Genomic DNA, 12,517 nt, shown 5'->3' with positions numbered 1-12,517 from the left:
CGGCGGGTGACTTGTCAGTGGATGAAGCGAGTGATATCCGAGAAGAGGCATTGAGAACAAACGACGGGAGGATGTTAAGGAAGCACGCTAGGAATAGCTACTGGATCCCAGTAAGAGGAATTTTACTTACCTGTTAGTATGGGAGGTGTGAGTAGCAAGGGAAATAGTCCTAAGGAAGGACGGGACAATCAGATAACTAAGCAAAGTCCGTTAGGATTAATGCTATCTGATTGGGGTGCGGGGAAAACCCGTGGGAAAGACAAACTGACCATGGTCAGGTATTGCTGTCTGGAATGGGTTAAAAGTCCGATAAAAGGGAGTTTGGTATATTGGCCAAAGCTCGGATCCGAGGATGACTGGATGTGTCAGGCATTGAACATCTGGCTCTATCAAAGCCAAAGAGATAATATTGAGAGTAGGAAATATGCAGCCTGCTGGCTCAGTGGATCGTTTGATCAACTGGTTTTGAATGAAAAGGAATGCGAGGACAAGAAAGATAAGGAACCTTTTGTCCCTGAAACACAAGGATGGGATGTGTTAATTTCCCTTCCTCCATCTTATGCTCCTCCTATGCCGGCTCCTATCTTTCCCCTCTCTCCTATGCTCTACCCTTCTGCACCTTCCCCTCCTCCCCCACAGCTAAAGAAAGGAGAAGAAAGTAGGGGTGGTATGATGACCCATTCACAAAGTACTAGATTACCACCTTTATTAACAAGAGAGGGAGGAGACTTTGATTCAGAACAGTGTGAGACCCTCCGGGAAGAAAGGGCAGAACCCTTTGTTTCATTTCCCGGACAGCAGGAATCTAAACATTATAAAGGAGAGGATAAGCCAGAAATTAACTGGATGAGACATTTACGGGAAGTTCCCATGGGAGGGGGTCTCGGTTTTGTAAATGTGCCCCTGACTAGTACTGAGGTGTGTAATTTTAAGAGAGAATGCCCAATAAACAGAAAGGAAAGGCTAAGATTTTGATGCAGGCAGTCAAGGAAGTCGTGGAGGGACAGCAAGGAAAGGGTAGGGGCTGTGTGCCAGCTCCTGGACATTGTGAGGAGCTCCAGGAGTGGGAGAGTAGAGACCAGAGCAGGAGGGGAATTCCGGGGACGACGAGTGTTCCCGGGACCTCGTGGTAATCCCTGTAGGAATTGGGAAACAGGAGCATTAGTTTGCTACCATTGTAAAAGGAGGGACATTTTAAGAGAGAATGCCCAATGCGAGTCAGGGAGACGCGACCTTACACACTGATGTGTTGGAATATAGGGGTTAATTAATCATAGAAAATATGTAGAATATATGCTTATGTACTATTCAGTTTGTATACATGAATCCAGTACTATGTAACAATTTAATATTTACCTCATGGTGAAGGGAAAAAGTAATGTAAGTAAGGGGCAGCCACAGTATGTAGCAAAGTTGGCTGATTACAGTAGGTTTAGAATTGCCTGCTCCCAAAATACAAAAGAGAGGATATGTATGAAACAATTTAGTAGGAATGTTAAGGCAAAAGGAGACAAAAAAGAATCTGACAGAGACTGTCAGAAACAAAGAGAATGGAATCAGTAAGAAGCTAAGACAGAAGGAGGTGTTTAGTAGAACAGAAGAACATGGCCAGATGAGAACAAAGAAATAATTAGAAATATCTGGGGTATGAATTGATTTCTGATCAAAACAACAGGATATTCTGACCTTGAGGATTAAGATGGGAGCTCTACACCCCAGATAATTGCAGAGCAGGAAATTACTTGTGATAAATCTTATGCAAGAAATCTAGCAAAGAGAGCCAACTTTTGATCTGTATGATAATGAAATCTAGCAAAAGAAGCCAATTTTTGTTCTGTATGATAAGGTTGAGCTATATAAACTGTAGAGACTGGACAGTAGAGGTCAGTCTTGGGGAATAGCTCACTGTGCAGGTGACCTATGAACTAACGACTGAACCAGAGCTCTGTTAAGCTTTATTCTTGTGCTGTGTAATAAACTGATTCTCCTATCACTTCATTTAACAAACATGCTGGACTCAGACGACACATAGACTAAATTAAGGGTAGGGTAAAGCCAGAGTCCGACAGATGGAAGCAGATTATGAATGGGGTGGGTCACGGTTCTCAGTCAATACACACCGTGAGGCTGCACGGAGAACCATTGGTAAATTTAAGCATAGAACCCCACAGTGACAATATGACCTTTTTAGTAGATTCTGGGGCAGCCCAGATTAGTATTTTACAACCACCCGAGGGTGTTAAGATAGAGGGGACAGTGATGATTTCGGGAGTAGGAGGAAGAGATTTTATGGCCCCTGTATTAAGGGATGTAAGAATACAAATGGGAGAAAAGATAATAACAGAGGATATTTTACTAGTTCCCCAAGCTGGAGTTTGTTTGTTAGGACGAGATTTACAGGACCAATTGGCTATCGGCACCAGACCACAGGAATCGGGTATCGGGGTTCAATTGTATGTATTAAGCGAGGAAGATCGAGAACTAATAAATCCTGGAGTACGGGCAGAAAGAGGCAATAGAGGAGTGTTAGATATTCCTCCCCTGCAAGTTACTCTAAAAGATCCTGAGCAAGTAATTAGACGAAAGCAGTATCCAATTCTGATGGCTAGCCGAAAGGGGCTGCAGCCAGTAATTGACCAGTTGGTGAAAGATGGTATACTCGAACCTTGTATGTCACCTTTTAATACCCCAATTTTACCTGTCCAAAAACCAGACGGTACCTATCGATTAGTGCAGGACTTGAGGGAGCTCAACAAAATTATTCTCACCCATCACCCGGTTGTACCTAATCCCTATACAATGGGTAAAATCGATCCCCATAGTAAATGGTTTAGTGTGATTGACCTCAAAGATGCTTTCTGGACCTGTCCGTTAGCAACAGAGAGCAGAGACATGTTTGCCTTTGAATGGGAAAATCTTTTTACTGGACGCAAGAATCAATACTGGTGGACGGTCCTTCCCCAGGGCTTTACAGAATCACCAAATTTATTCGGCCAGGTCTTAGAACAAATATTAGATAAGGCTCCTCGGAGAGAGAATTGTCAGTTGATACAATATGTTGATGATTTGTTAATTACGGAAAAAACATACGAATTAGTTAAACAGTATACTGTTGAACTTTTGAATATTCTGGAGAATAAGGGTCTCAGGGTGAGCGAATCCAAATTACAATTTGTTCAATCAGAAGTTAAATACTTAGGTCATCTGGTAAGTCAGGGAACAAGTAAAATAAGTCCAGAGAGGATACGTGGTATTCTACAGATCCCACCTCCCAAGAATGCCCAAGAACTTAGGAAATTCCTTGGTTTAGTGGGATACTGTAGAATCTGGATTGAAAATTATTCTAGCCTGGTCAGATTTCTCTATGATAAACTCACAATTCTAGGGGGCGAAGCTGTTGTCTGGACAGAGGAAGAGATTAAAGATTTTAACTTGGTGAAACAGCGCCTTATTAGTGCCCCAGTGTTGGCTTTACCCAACCTAAATAAGCCATTTGACCTATATACCAATGCGAAAGGAGGTGTAGCCACCAGAGTACTAACACAAGAGAGGGCAGGCTGTAGACAGCCAGTTGCTTTTCTGTCAAAAGTTTTACTCCCTGTTTGTCGTGGTTGGCTAGAGTGTGTGCAAGCCATCGCAGCCACTGCTATTTTAGTTGAGGAAGGACGAAAGATTACGTTTGGTGCCCCGATGACAGTTCACACCCCTCACACAGTCCGCAATATTCTCTTACAACGTGCTGGAAGGTGGCTCACAGACTCTAGAATTTTAAAATATGAAGCGATCCTAATGGATAAGGATGATTTGACCCTGATTACGAATAAAGAACACAATCCAGCAGCTTTCTTGGTTTCTCCAAATTCTGACAATGCCATAAATGAGTTAGAGCATGTATGTTTCGAGGTAATAGATTTACAGACCAAAGTTAGAGAGGATTTTAGCGATGAGCCTTTACAGGAGGGTGAAAGGTAGTTTATTGATGGATCTTCCCGTTGCATTGATGGCACTCGCTATAGCGGGTATAGTGTAGTGGATGGGAAAGAAGGCGTGGTGATTGAAGCCGGTCACCTTCCCGGTCATTGGTCAGCACAATCTTGTGAATTGTATGCCCTCTGTAGAGCTCTCCAAGGTCTAGAGAACAAGGTGGGCACGATCTACACAGACTCAGAGTACGCTTTTGGTGTAGTGCACACCTTTGTGAAGATCTGGAAAGAGCGGGGAATGATAACTGGAAAAGGACAAAAGTTGATCCATGAAAACTTAATTGTCCAATCTCTAGATGCTCTTACATTACCTGAGGAAATAGCTGTAGTTCATGTGTACATCAAAGTGGTGACAGTCCTGAAGCACAGGGGAACAGACAGGCAGATGCAGCTGCCAAACAGGCTGCGCTCACGGAGAAAATAGACATGCAGCTGTTACTGCCCACCCCTGGAGTATCCTATTCATTCTATTAAACCTGGTGATTGGGTAAAATCACCAACTAAAACCTGTCTGGGATGGCCCCTATTGTGTACTTTTGATTACAGACACTGCCGTGCGAACGAAAGAAAAAGGATGGAGCCACATCCAACGAATTAAACAAGCTACTGAACCACAGACTAACGACATCGATAATGTACCCTCCACCTGGCGTGCAGTCCTTCATCCTTCTGATCTGAAAGTTACACTACGCCGGGAAAAAGTGCTATAATGTTGTTTTTACCATTTACTGTATTGTTTACTTGTTGGTTCCCAATTTTTGGGACATCACTAAATTACTCACAATGTATTAAGTCCTCCTGGAATAGGGGCAGCAGAGGTGACAATTATTTACCTTTAGAATGTAGACAGGGCACAGATATAAAGTATAGTCATAGTGGGGTATGGGTTAATATAGGATCCCAACATGGACCAGGGGAACAGAACGGCTCTAGAGGAGTAGATTTGATTTGTATTTTGGCCTCTACAGGTATTAAAAAGAGGAGTTTTAAAGGGATAGCACAAAGAAGATGGTGGGACAATGACAGACAGAATGTAGTAGAGATAGAGTGAATACATATGCTAATGTTCGCAGACAAGCTGCAACTCACAGGTTAAGTGACAAGAAACACCCCTCCCCAACTTGGTCTCCTGTAAATCATCCTTTGGGTCACACAGACATTCGGAATGTTAAGAACCACCACTGTAAGGGGAGTTCCAGTTGTAAACGACGTAAGCTGCTCCAGAACACCACAGCTGCTTGGCATTTAAATCGTTTAATCAGACTCCAGCCTTGGAGATCATCACCGAACAGACAGTGATGGCCCTGAATTTATGGGCTGAAGAAAGACGACAGATACGAGCCACAGTTCAACAAAACCGCCTGGCTCTCGATTACTCATTGGCAGCTGAAGGCAGCGTTTGTGAAAGACTGGTTAATGACAATGCTCACAACGGTCAGGCGGTTAAAGACACTTCTTCAGGAGTTCAAAAATCTTCCCATGCCCAGGTTCAGACTTGGCAACCTTGGTGGGATGGACTAGACTTTTTATTGGCAACTGGAGTCTGATACCCACAGCCCTTATAGCAGCTGGACTCGCTATTCTGGCCATTATGGTGCTCCCCTGCCTAAAGACTTGTGTGCAGTATTTAATTCATCAAACCCCTCGTCAGAACACTATAACCCAAAGGATGTATGTTTCCCAAATTCTGTCTGATGATGCTGAGACTGCAGTTCGTTTACTGACCCGCTGGGAAAAAGACCAAGTTTACAAGTAACACATTCCAGTTGAGAAGTCACTAAGCATAGCTAAAAGAAAAGTGAGGATTGTGAGAGATGAGTAAAACTGATATAAAAATATGAAGATGAAGAAACTAGTATAGATATATGTGTAATGAATAAAGCCAATATGAATAGGATAAGAATAGATATTAGAATGTAGGAAGTAAAGTTAGTCTGAATAAGATAAGGGTCTTCTAGCCTTTTGGACAGAATCAGCAAGTTCACCAGTATGAATAAGATAAGGATAGATATTAGATAATAGAATGTAGGAAGTAAAGTTAGTCTGAATAAGATAAGGGTCTTCTAGCCTTAGACAGAATTAGCAAGTTCTGCATGTAAGAAGTTAGTCAGCCCTGAGAGTCAGGAAGGTGTGAATAAGGACAATGACATGATAGGACAATGACATGATGGGACACCAACAGGATACCCCCTGGTCCTCCAAGTTCACAGAAACAGCACGTAGGCAGTCAGGATTGCCTAATGCCAAACTCATCCAGGAGGCAGAAGAATGTAAGGGGGAGGGTACTTCTATACTGAAATAAACTGTATAAAAGTTGGGTGAGCCCCAGTGTATGAGTGTATTCCCAGGGTAAGGGGAAGCACCCAACTTTGCATTGTGGTATAATAAATGTTCTTTGTTCTCAATTTTTGTCTCGAGCAAATTCTGTGAAGGTTCTTCTGTTTCTCACATACTGGTTTTGAAGGCGGTGCAGAGAAGGTTCACCAGGCTGATTCCAGAGATGAGGGAGTTAGCCTATAAGGAGATTGAATCATCTAGGGCTGTACTTGCTAGAATTTAGAAGAATGAGAGGGGATCATAAAGACATACAAAACTATGAAAGCCATAGATGTAGGCAGGTTGTTCCCTAGAACTAGAACTAGGGAATATAACCTCAAGCCAGGGTAGTAGATTTTGGATAAGGAGGAACTGCTTTTCCCAGAAGGTGGTGAATCTGTGGAATTCACTGCCTATTGAAGCAGTGGAAGTGACCTCAGTAAATATATTTAAGACAAGGCTGAATAGATTTTTACATAGTAGGGGAACTAAGGGATGTGGGGAAAGGGTGGAGATGAGCCTAACATCAGATCAGCCATTGAATAGCAGAGCAGCCTCTTGATCCTATTTCTTCACTTCTTAAAGGGCAAAACTCCCCACTGATGGCTGGGAACTTCTCACCCCTTCACTCACCACAGAAAACAGGGAATCTGGAGGTTGGGTATTGAGAGCACAAGGAGTGACAGGAGCATACCACCTTGCCCCCACTGGGCACCTCCTGACCCATGGAGGCGTCCTCGATTCCCACACTGGCCTCACCCAAAAACAAACCAAAGCTAAATGCAAATCAAGCCCAAGGGATTGTCTAAGAAGATGCAATTTATTCAGTATGTTTCAAATAATGTACAATGCAATTTTTAAAGGAAACACTAGAGGGATCAACTTTAAGTTTCTAATTTTACCTTTTGTATTTAGTCAAAGGAAATATTCAGGACAAATGCACTGCTTTAGTTCAGTAGTATGAAGATGACAATGAATTGAGTTAAACGCAGAGAATAATTTAGAATAAGCAAAAGCCTGGTTTAAAAATTAACACACACTCAACAGTGCAAATTTGCCAACCCTGGGCACCCAGCAATGGGCTGCAAACGGCCGACCTTTAACCTCGGTCCAGCTGCTCCGCGGCGCCCCCAACGCTGAGCTGCGCCAACACACCGTGCACCGGCAGTCACCCACCTCCTCCGGCCCCCGTCACCAGCGCGACCTTCCCGTCGAAGCGCAAGGGCTCCACCGACCTCGCTCCAGCCATTGCGCCGCTCGCGGGACGCCCCGTCAGCTGACGCGGCGCCTGCGCGCTCTGCACTCTGGGTGGTGCGGGCCGGACCCAGCGCCCTGCCCGTCCATCAAAAGGTCCAGGTCGCCCAGAGTTGAATTTGCAACAATTCCTGCAACCAAAGATCAATCGCCCTTTCACCCAGCTAATTCTAAACAAGCTGGAAGAAAAGATGACTAGTGAAAAGAATTCTATGGGATTGTTAAAGTTGTATCCAAATCCTTGTTAATTATATTTTTTTTAAATGAGAGTTGAAAAAGTCCTATAACACCATCAAGATATGCAGATGATGGACCATCTCAATCTGACCCCTGCAACGTATGGCATTTGGGTTTCAACCAATTCTTTTATGTTTCATTGCATTTAGAACATGCCTTATAGCCAACACTTCCCTTATTCTAATATATCTTAATTTCAAAGTATCATCTTCCAGAAGCATGAGCCTCAATATTCCAAATTTCAATCTCTTTAATCCAACAAATTAAATTCTTGGCTGTTACTTTAATTCGTTAATAAAACAGATAAACATTTTGCATTAGGACTTTCATACTGATGAATAACAAAGCATTTACTGTGCAATGACACAAAAGACCTGTAGAGACACTAGCTTAAAGAAATACATAACAGTATTTAAAGAGACAAAAAATTTAAAGAAAATTTTCTTGTGTTCATGCTTCCTTTACATGTTGAAGAGTAATGAGCAAGCCATTACAACATATTACATCACAGTCACTATGATAACACTACAAACAACTGTCTCTAAAAGAACAAGGCACAAAATTAACTAAGAGTTTAAAAAAAACAAGGTTTTAATCTTTACACAGCTTTGATAGAACAGTTCCACTCTGTTCCTCATAAACATACACATTGTGACACAAACTGCTGGCCATTTGAATCCATTATCTGAGCAAATATCCCCTTTAGTCCTCCCCCTCTAATGTCTTTGCAATCTAGCAACTTATTCCTCTTCACATGCTCATGATCTCCTCTTTAATTATTTTTCCACTTACCTACATCAAGAGATATTTTAGAACATGGAAGCAAACAAGGGGACCAGGGAAACCACATACTCTCTGGAAGAACATGCAAACTTCAGCTACACATCCCCACTTCTCACTTGTTACCTTTGATGTTCATGATACCCAACTTCCTTTACCACAGTGATAGCCAGACGAGCAATTTTATTGAAAAGCAAGTATGACTCTTCACCTTCCCATACACAACAGTTACAAGAAGTAATGTCCTACTTAACCTTGGAGAAAATTAGATACAACATTAAGGATAGGAAGTTTCAATTTGTAAAGGTGTGGGGCCCATCTTTAAAGGTCAGCCATTTGCAACCCATTGCTGGGTGCACAGGGTTGCAAATTTGCTTTCATTTGCTCTATTGAATTTTTTTGCTCTTGGTATGTGTTAATTTTAAAACCATTGGTGCTTTTGTCATTTTGATTTTAGAATGAAACTTTGTGCTTTTACTTTTGTTTATTCTAAATCATGGGAACAGCTTCTCTGCATTTAAATCCATTCATTATGTTATTTTAATAACCACTGAACTAAAGCAGTGGGTTTGTCTTGAATATTTACGTTGAATAAATACAAAATGTAAACTTAGAAACTTAAAATTGATCCCTCTAGGGTTTCATTTAAAAATTGCATTGTATGTTATTTGAAACATAATATATCATCACGATTGGAAGAATTAAGAATGTTGACTGTTCCGGAGATTCTCTGTCCAATGTCTGGAGGTCGCCATCCGATCCACAATTTCTCTTATTTTACAAAGGTGACCTTGATTAGAGAGAGGGGGTCCATTAGACTTAGGTTTTTTTGTTTGTTTTCTTTTTTTTCTTTGTATTAATTTTTATTTGGCAAATATGGGTTTAACATGGTTATCATAGATTTATTCAATAATTTCTTTCTCATGTGGATTAAGGAACTGTCTAATGTTGTTCCATCCATTTTTTTGCACTTGTATCTATATGAGATGACTTGATGTAAGTTTTCCTTAAAATTTGTATGTATGTTTATCTGCTGAATGCAATAAAAATATTTAAAAGGGAAAAAATTGTTTCCGGAGCAACATTTCACGAGTTTTTTTTATTCCAGATGGAAAGGTTCACTAAGTACAGATTGAACAAAGGTGGAGGGACTCAGCCAAGTAGGCAATTTCCATAGAGAGAAGTGGTCAGTCAATGTTTCAGGTCAGGACCCTTCATTTAATTTGCTTTATATTCCCTCTTATTCACATATCCATCCAAATGTTTGTGAAACATTGTAATAGTGCCTTGTTCAACCACCTCCTCTGTTCGACCAAGTCAGCAGCAGGACATCCAGTACCGTCACAGTGAGCACACCACAGTAGTTGGCCTCATCAGCAACAATGATGAGTTGCACTACAGAGAAGCAATGGAAAAATCCGGTGATATAACACGAGAATAACAACCTGTGTCTCAACATGAACAAGAAAAGGAGGACCAGGAACGACCACCCTCTACTACACATCAACAACTCGGTAGTGGAGTGAGTAGAGAGCACCAAGTTCCTCATAGTCCATTTAACTAGTGACTTATTGTGAACACACAACAACTCCTCACTTGTCAGGAAGGCACCACAGTGACAGCACTTCCTGAGACAACTGAGGCACCAAGGCTACCTGTCAACTTTCTTCAGGAGTTCTATCGAGAACACCCTGGCTGGCTGCAATAAAATGTAGAACGGTTGCTGCAGAGCACAGGAGTAGCAGAGAGGATCACTGGGGTCTTCCCCCCCCCCCCCATCATTGTGATCTCCCGGGAGAAGAGGGCACTCAGAATCATTGAGGACCCCTTCCACCCCACACACAGCATCTTTCAGTTACTCCCATCAGGAAAAAGATACAGGAGTGTCAGGGCCAGAACCACCAGACTGAGAAACAGCTTCTTCCCACGGGTAGTGAGATTGCTCAGTGACTGAATGAACTGCCCATACTAACTCTCCAGACTATTATTTATTTATTTTAAAATATGTACTGCATATGTCATGTCTGTCTGTACATGTTGTAGTGTTCATGTTATGCAAGCGTGGAGAAGAATGACGCATACACAAAAGCCTTGGAGAGACTGGATTATTGCTCTGGCCATCACACTTATATGGGCTCAAGGCACTGACATCAAAGCCCCACGTTATCAGAGCACCATCCTGGTGTTGGCCAGCATTCCCGCCAGAGATCCCTATCTTTGCGCCATGCAGGAGGTACCTGGGATGACAGCCGGTGTCACCCCAGGTCCGCATGGTCACCACGTTGGATGATCATTTTGTGGGTTGGACCGTGTCTCCATGTGTCTCCCCCGCCCCATAATCACTGATCAGGTCATTGTCCATTGCCTTGGGCGGTCTGCCCCTGTGTCGTGAGAGAGGAGTGGAGACTGGCTCATTACAGTCCAGATCTACCGGTTTCAGATGATCGACAGTAAAAGTCTCCTCCTTACCACCGATGTCAAGGATGAAGGTGGAGCTTTTGCCCCTGATGACCTTGTAGGGCCCCTCGTAGGGTCATGGAAGGGCTGGCCGGTGTGCGCCCCTTCTCACAAACACGGACTGACAAGTCTTTAAGTCCCTGGCGATGTTATGTTTGGTCTGGTCAGGTGCTGGCAGTAGCCACGGGACCAGGGAAAGTTCTCAAGGGTTACCATGGGGTCTTCTGGGCATTTATCAAGGACCAGGAACTCCATCAAAATGATTAAGGGTGTGCAGTAGACCAACTCCACTGACGAGACATTGAAGTCCTCCTTCCAAACAGGGTGAATCCTCAGCAGGACCCAAGGCAGATCATCCACCCAGTTGGGACCCTTGAGCCGGGCCATCAAGGCTGCATTGAGGTGCCTCTGAAACCGCTCCACCAACCCATTGGCCTGAGGATGAATAGCTGTGTTGTCAGGAAGTTAGTCAGTGCTGCTCAGAGCCCAGAGGTAAATTGTGCCCCCCCCCCCCACCATCTGAGGTGCAATGCTCTGGGACCCCAAATCTGGACACCCATGATGAGTGCCCTGGTGCAGGTTTCTGTGGTGGTATCAGCCAGTGGAACAACCTTTTGCCACCTTGTGGAATGGACAACTATGGTCAAGAGGTATCTCTCCCCATGGGAAACTGGTAAAGCCCCCACTATGTTGAAGTGTACATGGCTGAACCTGCGCCACGCTGGTTCAAAACTCTGTTTGTGCCCCTTCGTGTGAACCTGCACTTTGGAGGACTGGCAGTTTGTGCAGGTCTTGGCCCACCTGCTTACGGAGGCTCTGCAGATGAACCTGTTAGCCACCATCTTGGCCATTGCTCGGATTGTGGGATTCACCAGGTTGTGGATGGCATCAAAAACCTGGTGCCTCCAGTAGAGATGTCGCACAGGTTACCTGGGCTGATGAGGACATCTTGCACCCCAAGGCTGGATGGCTGTCCTATACGAGGGGATCTCAGAGTTCTCCTGTTGTGCTTTGGCAAGCGTCATGTAATTGACCCCCGGGACAGGACATGAAATGACTTGTTCACAGGGCATGACAGAGTGTTAGCTACCATGTTGCTTTTCCCCACGATATGCTGTATGTCGTGGTAAATTCAGACACATAGGATGTGTCTCTGTTGTCGGGCCGACCACAGGTCCGATAACTTATGGAAGGTGAAGTTCAATGGCATGTGATCAGTGAAGACCTTAAATTGCTGACCCTATGGAAATGTCTAACTGCCAGGTAACATCAATAGCTCTCGGTCAAAGGTGCTATATTTGAGCTCTGAGGTGGGGGGGTTGAGTTGGGGGTGGGGGGGGTGGGGCAGGCAGAGGTGCCTGCTGAAAAAGGCCAGGGATTGACACTAGCCCTCAATGAGCTGTTTCAGCATACCTGCTACCACTGTGCTAGAGGTGTTGACTGTCCGGGTGGTAGGTGCCTCCTGTCTAGAGTGTACCAGGAGGGTGTCA

At 43.7% G+C, this 12,517-nt stretch overlaps 1 protein-coding gene across 1 annotated transcript in view; it reads right to left on the bottom strand.

The window, feature by feature from the left end:
• Nucleotides 1–7,581, bottom strand: part of hsd17b4 (hydroxysteroid (17-beta) dehydrogenase 4) — a 142,906-nt gene extending 135,325 nt beyond the window's left edge. The window contains exon 1 of the mRNA XM_069889995.1: nt 7,476–7,581. Within this exon, the coding sequence (XP_069746096.1) occupies nt 7,476–7,548 (73 nt within the window). The 5' untranslated portion in view covers nt 7,549–7,581. The remainder of the gene's footprint in view (nt 1–7,475) is intronic.
• Nucleotides 7,582–12,517: the final 4,936 nt, after the last annotated feature.

This window comes from Narcine bancroftii, chromosome 1, assembly GCF_036971445.1.
Source record: "Narcine bancroftii isolate sNarBan1 chromosome 1, sNarBan1.hap1, whole genome shotgun sequence".
Taxonomy (NCBI): domain Eukaryota; kingdom Metazoa; phylum Chordata; class Chondrichthyes; order Torpediniformes; family Narcinidae; genus Narcine; species Narcine bancroftii.
Note: the sequence above shows the minus strand (reverse complement) of the source record. Positions and strands in the feature narration are given on the sequence as shown.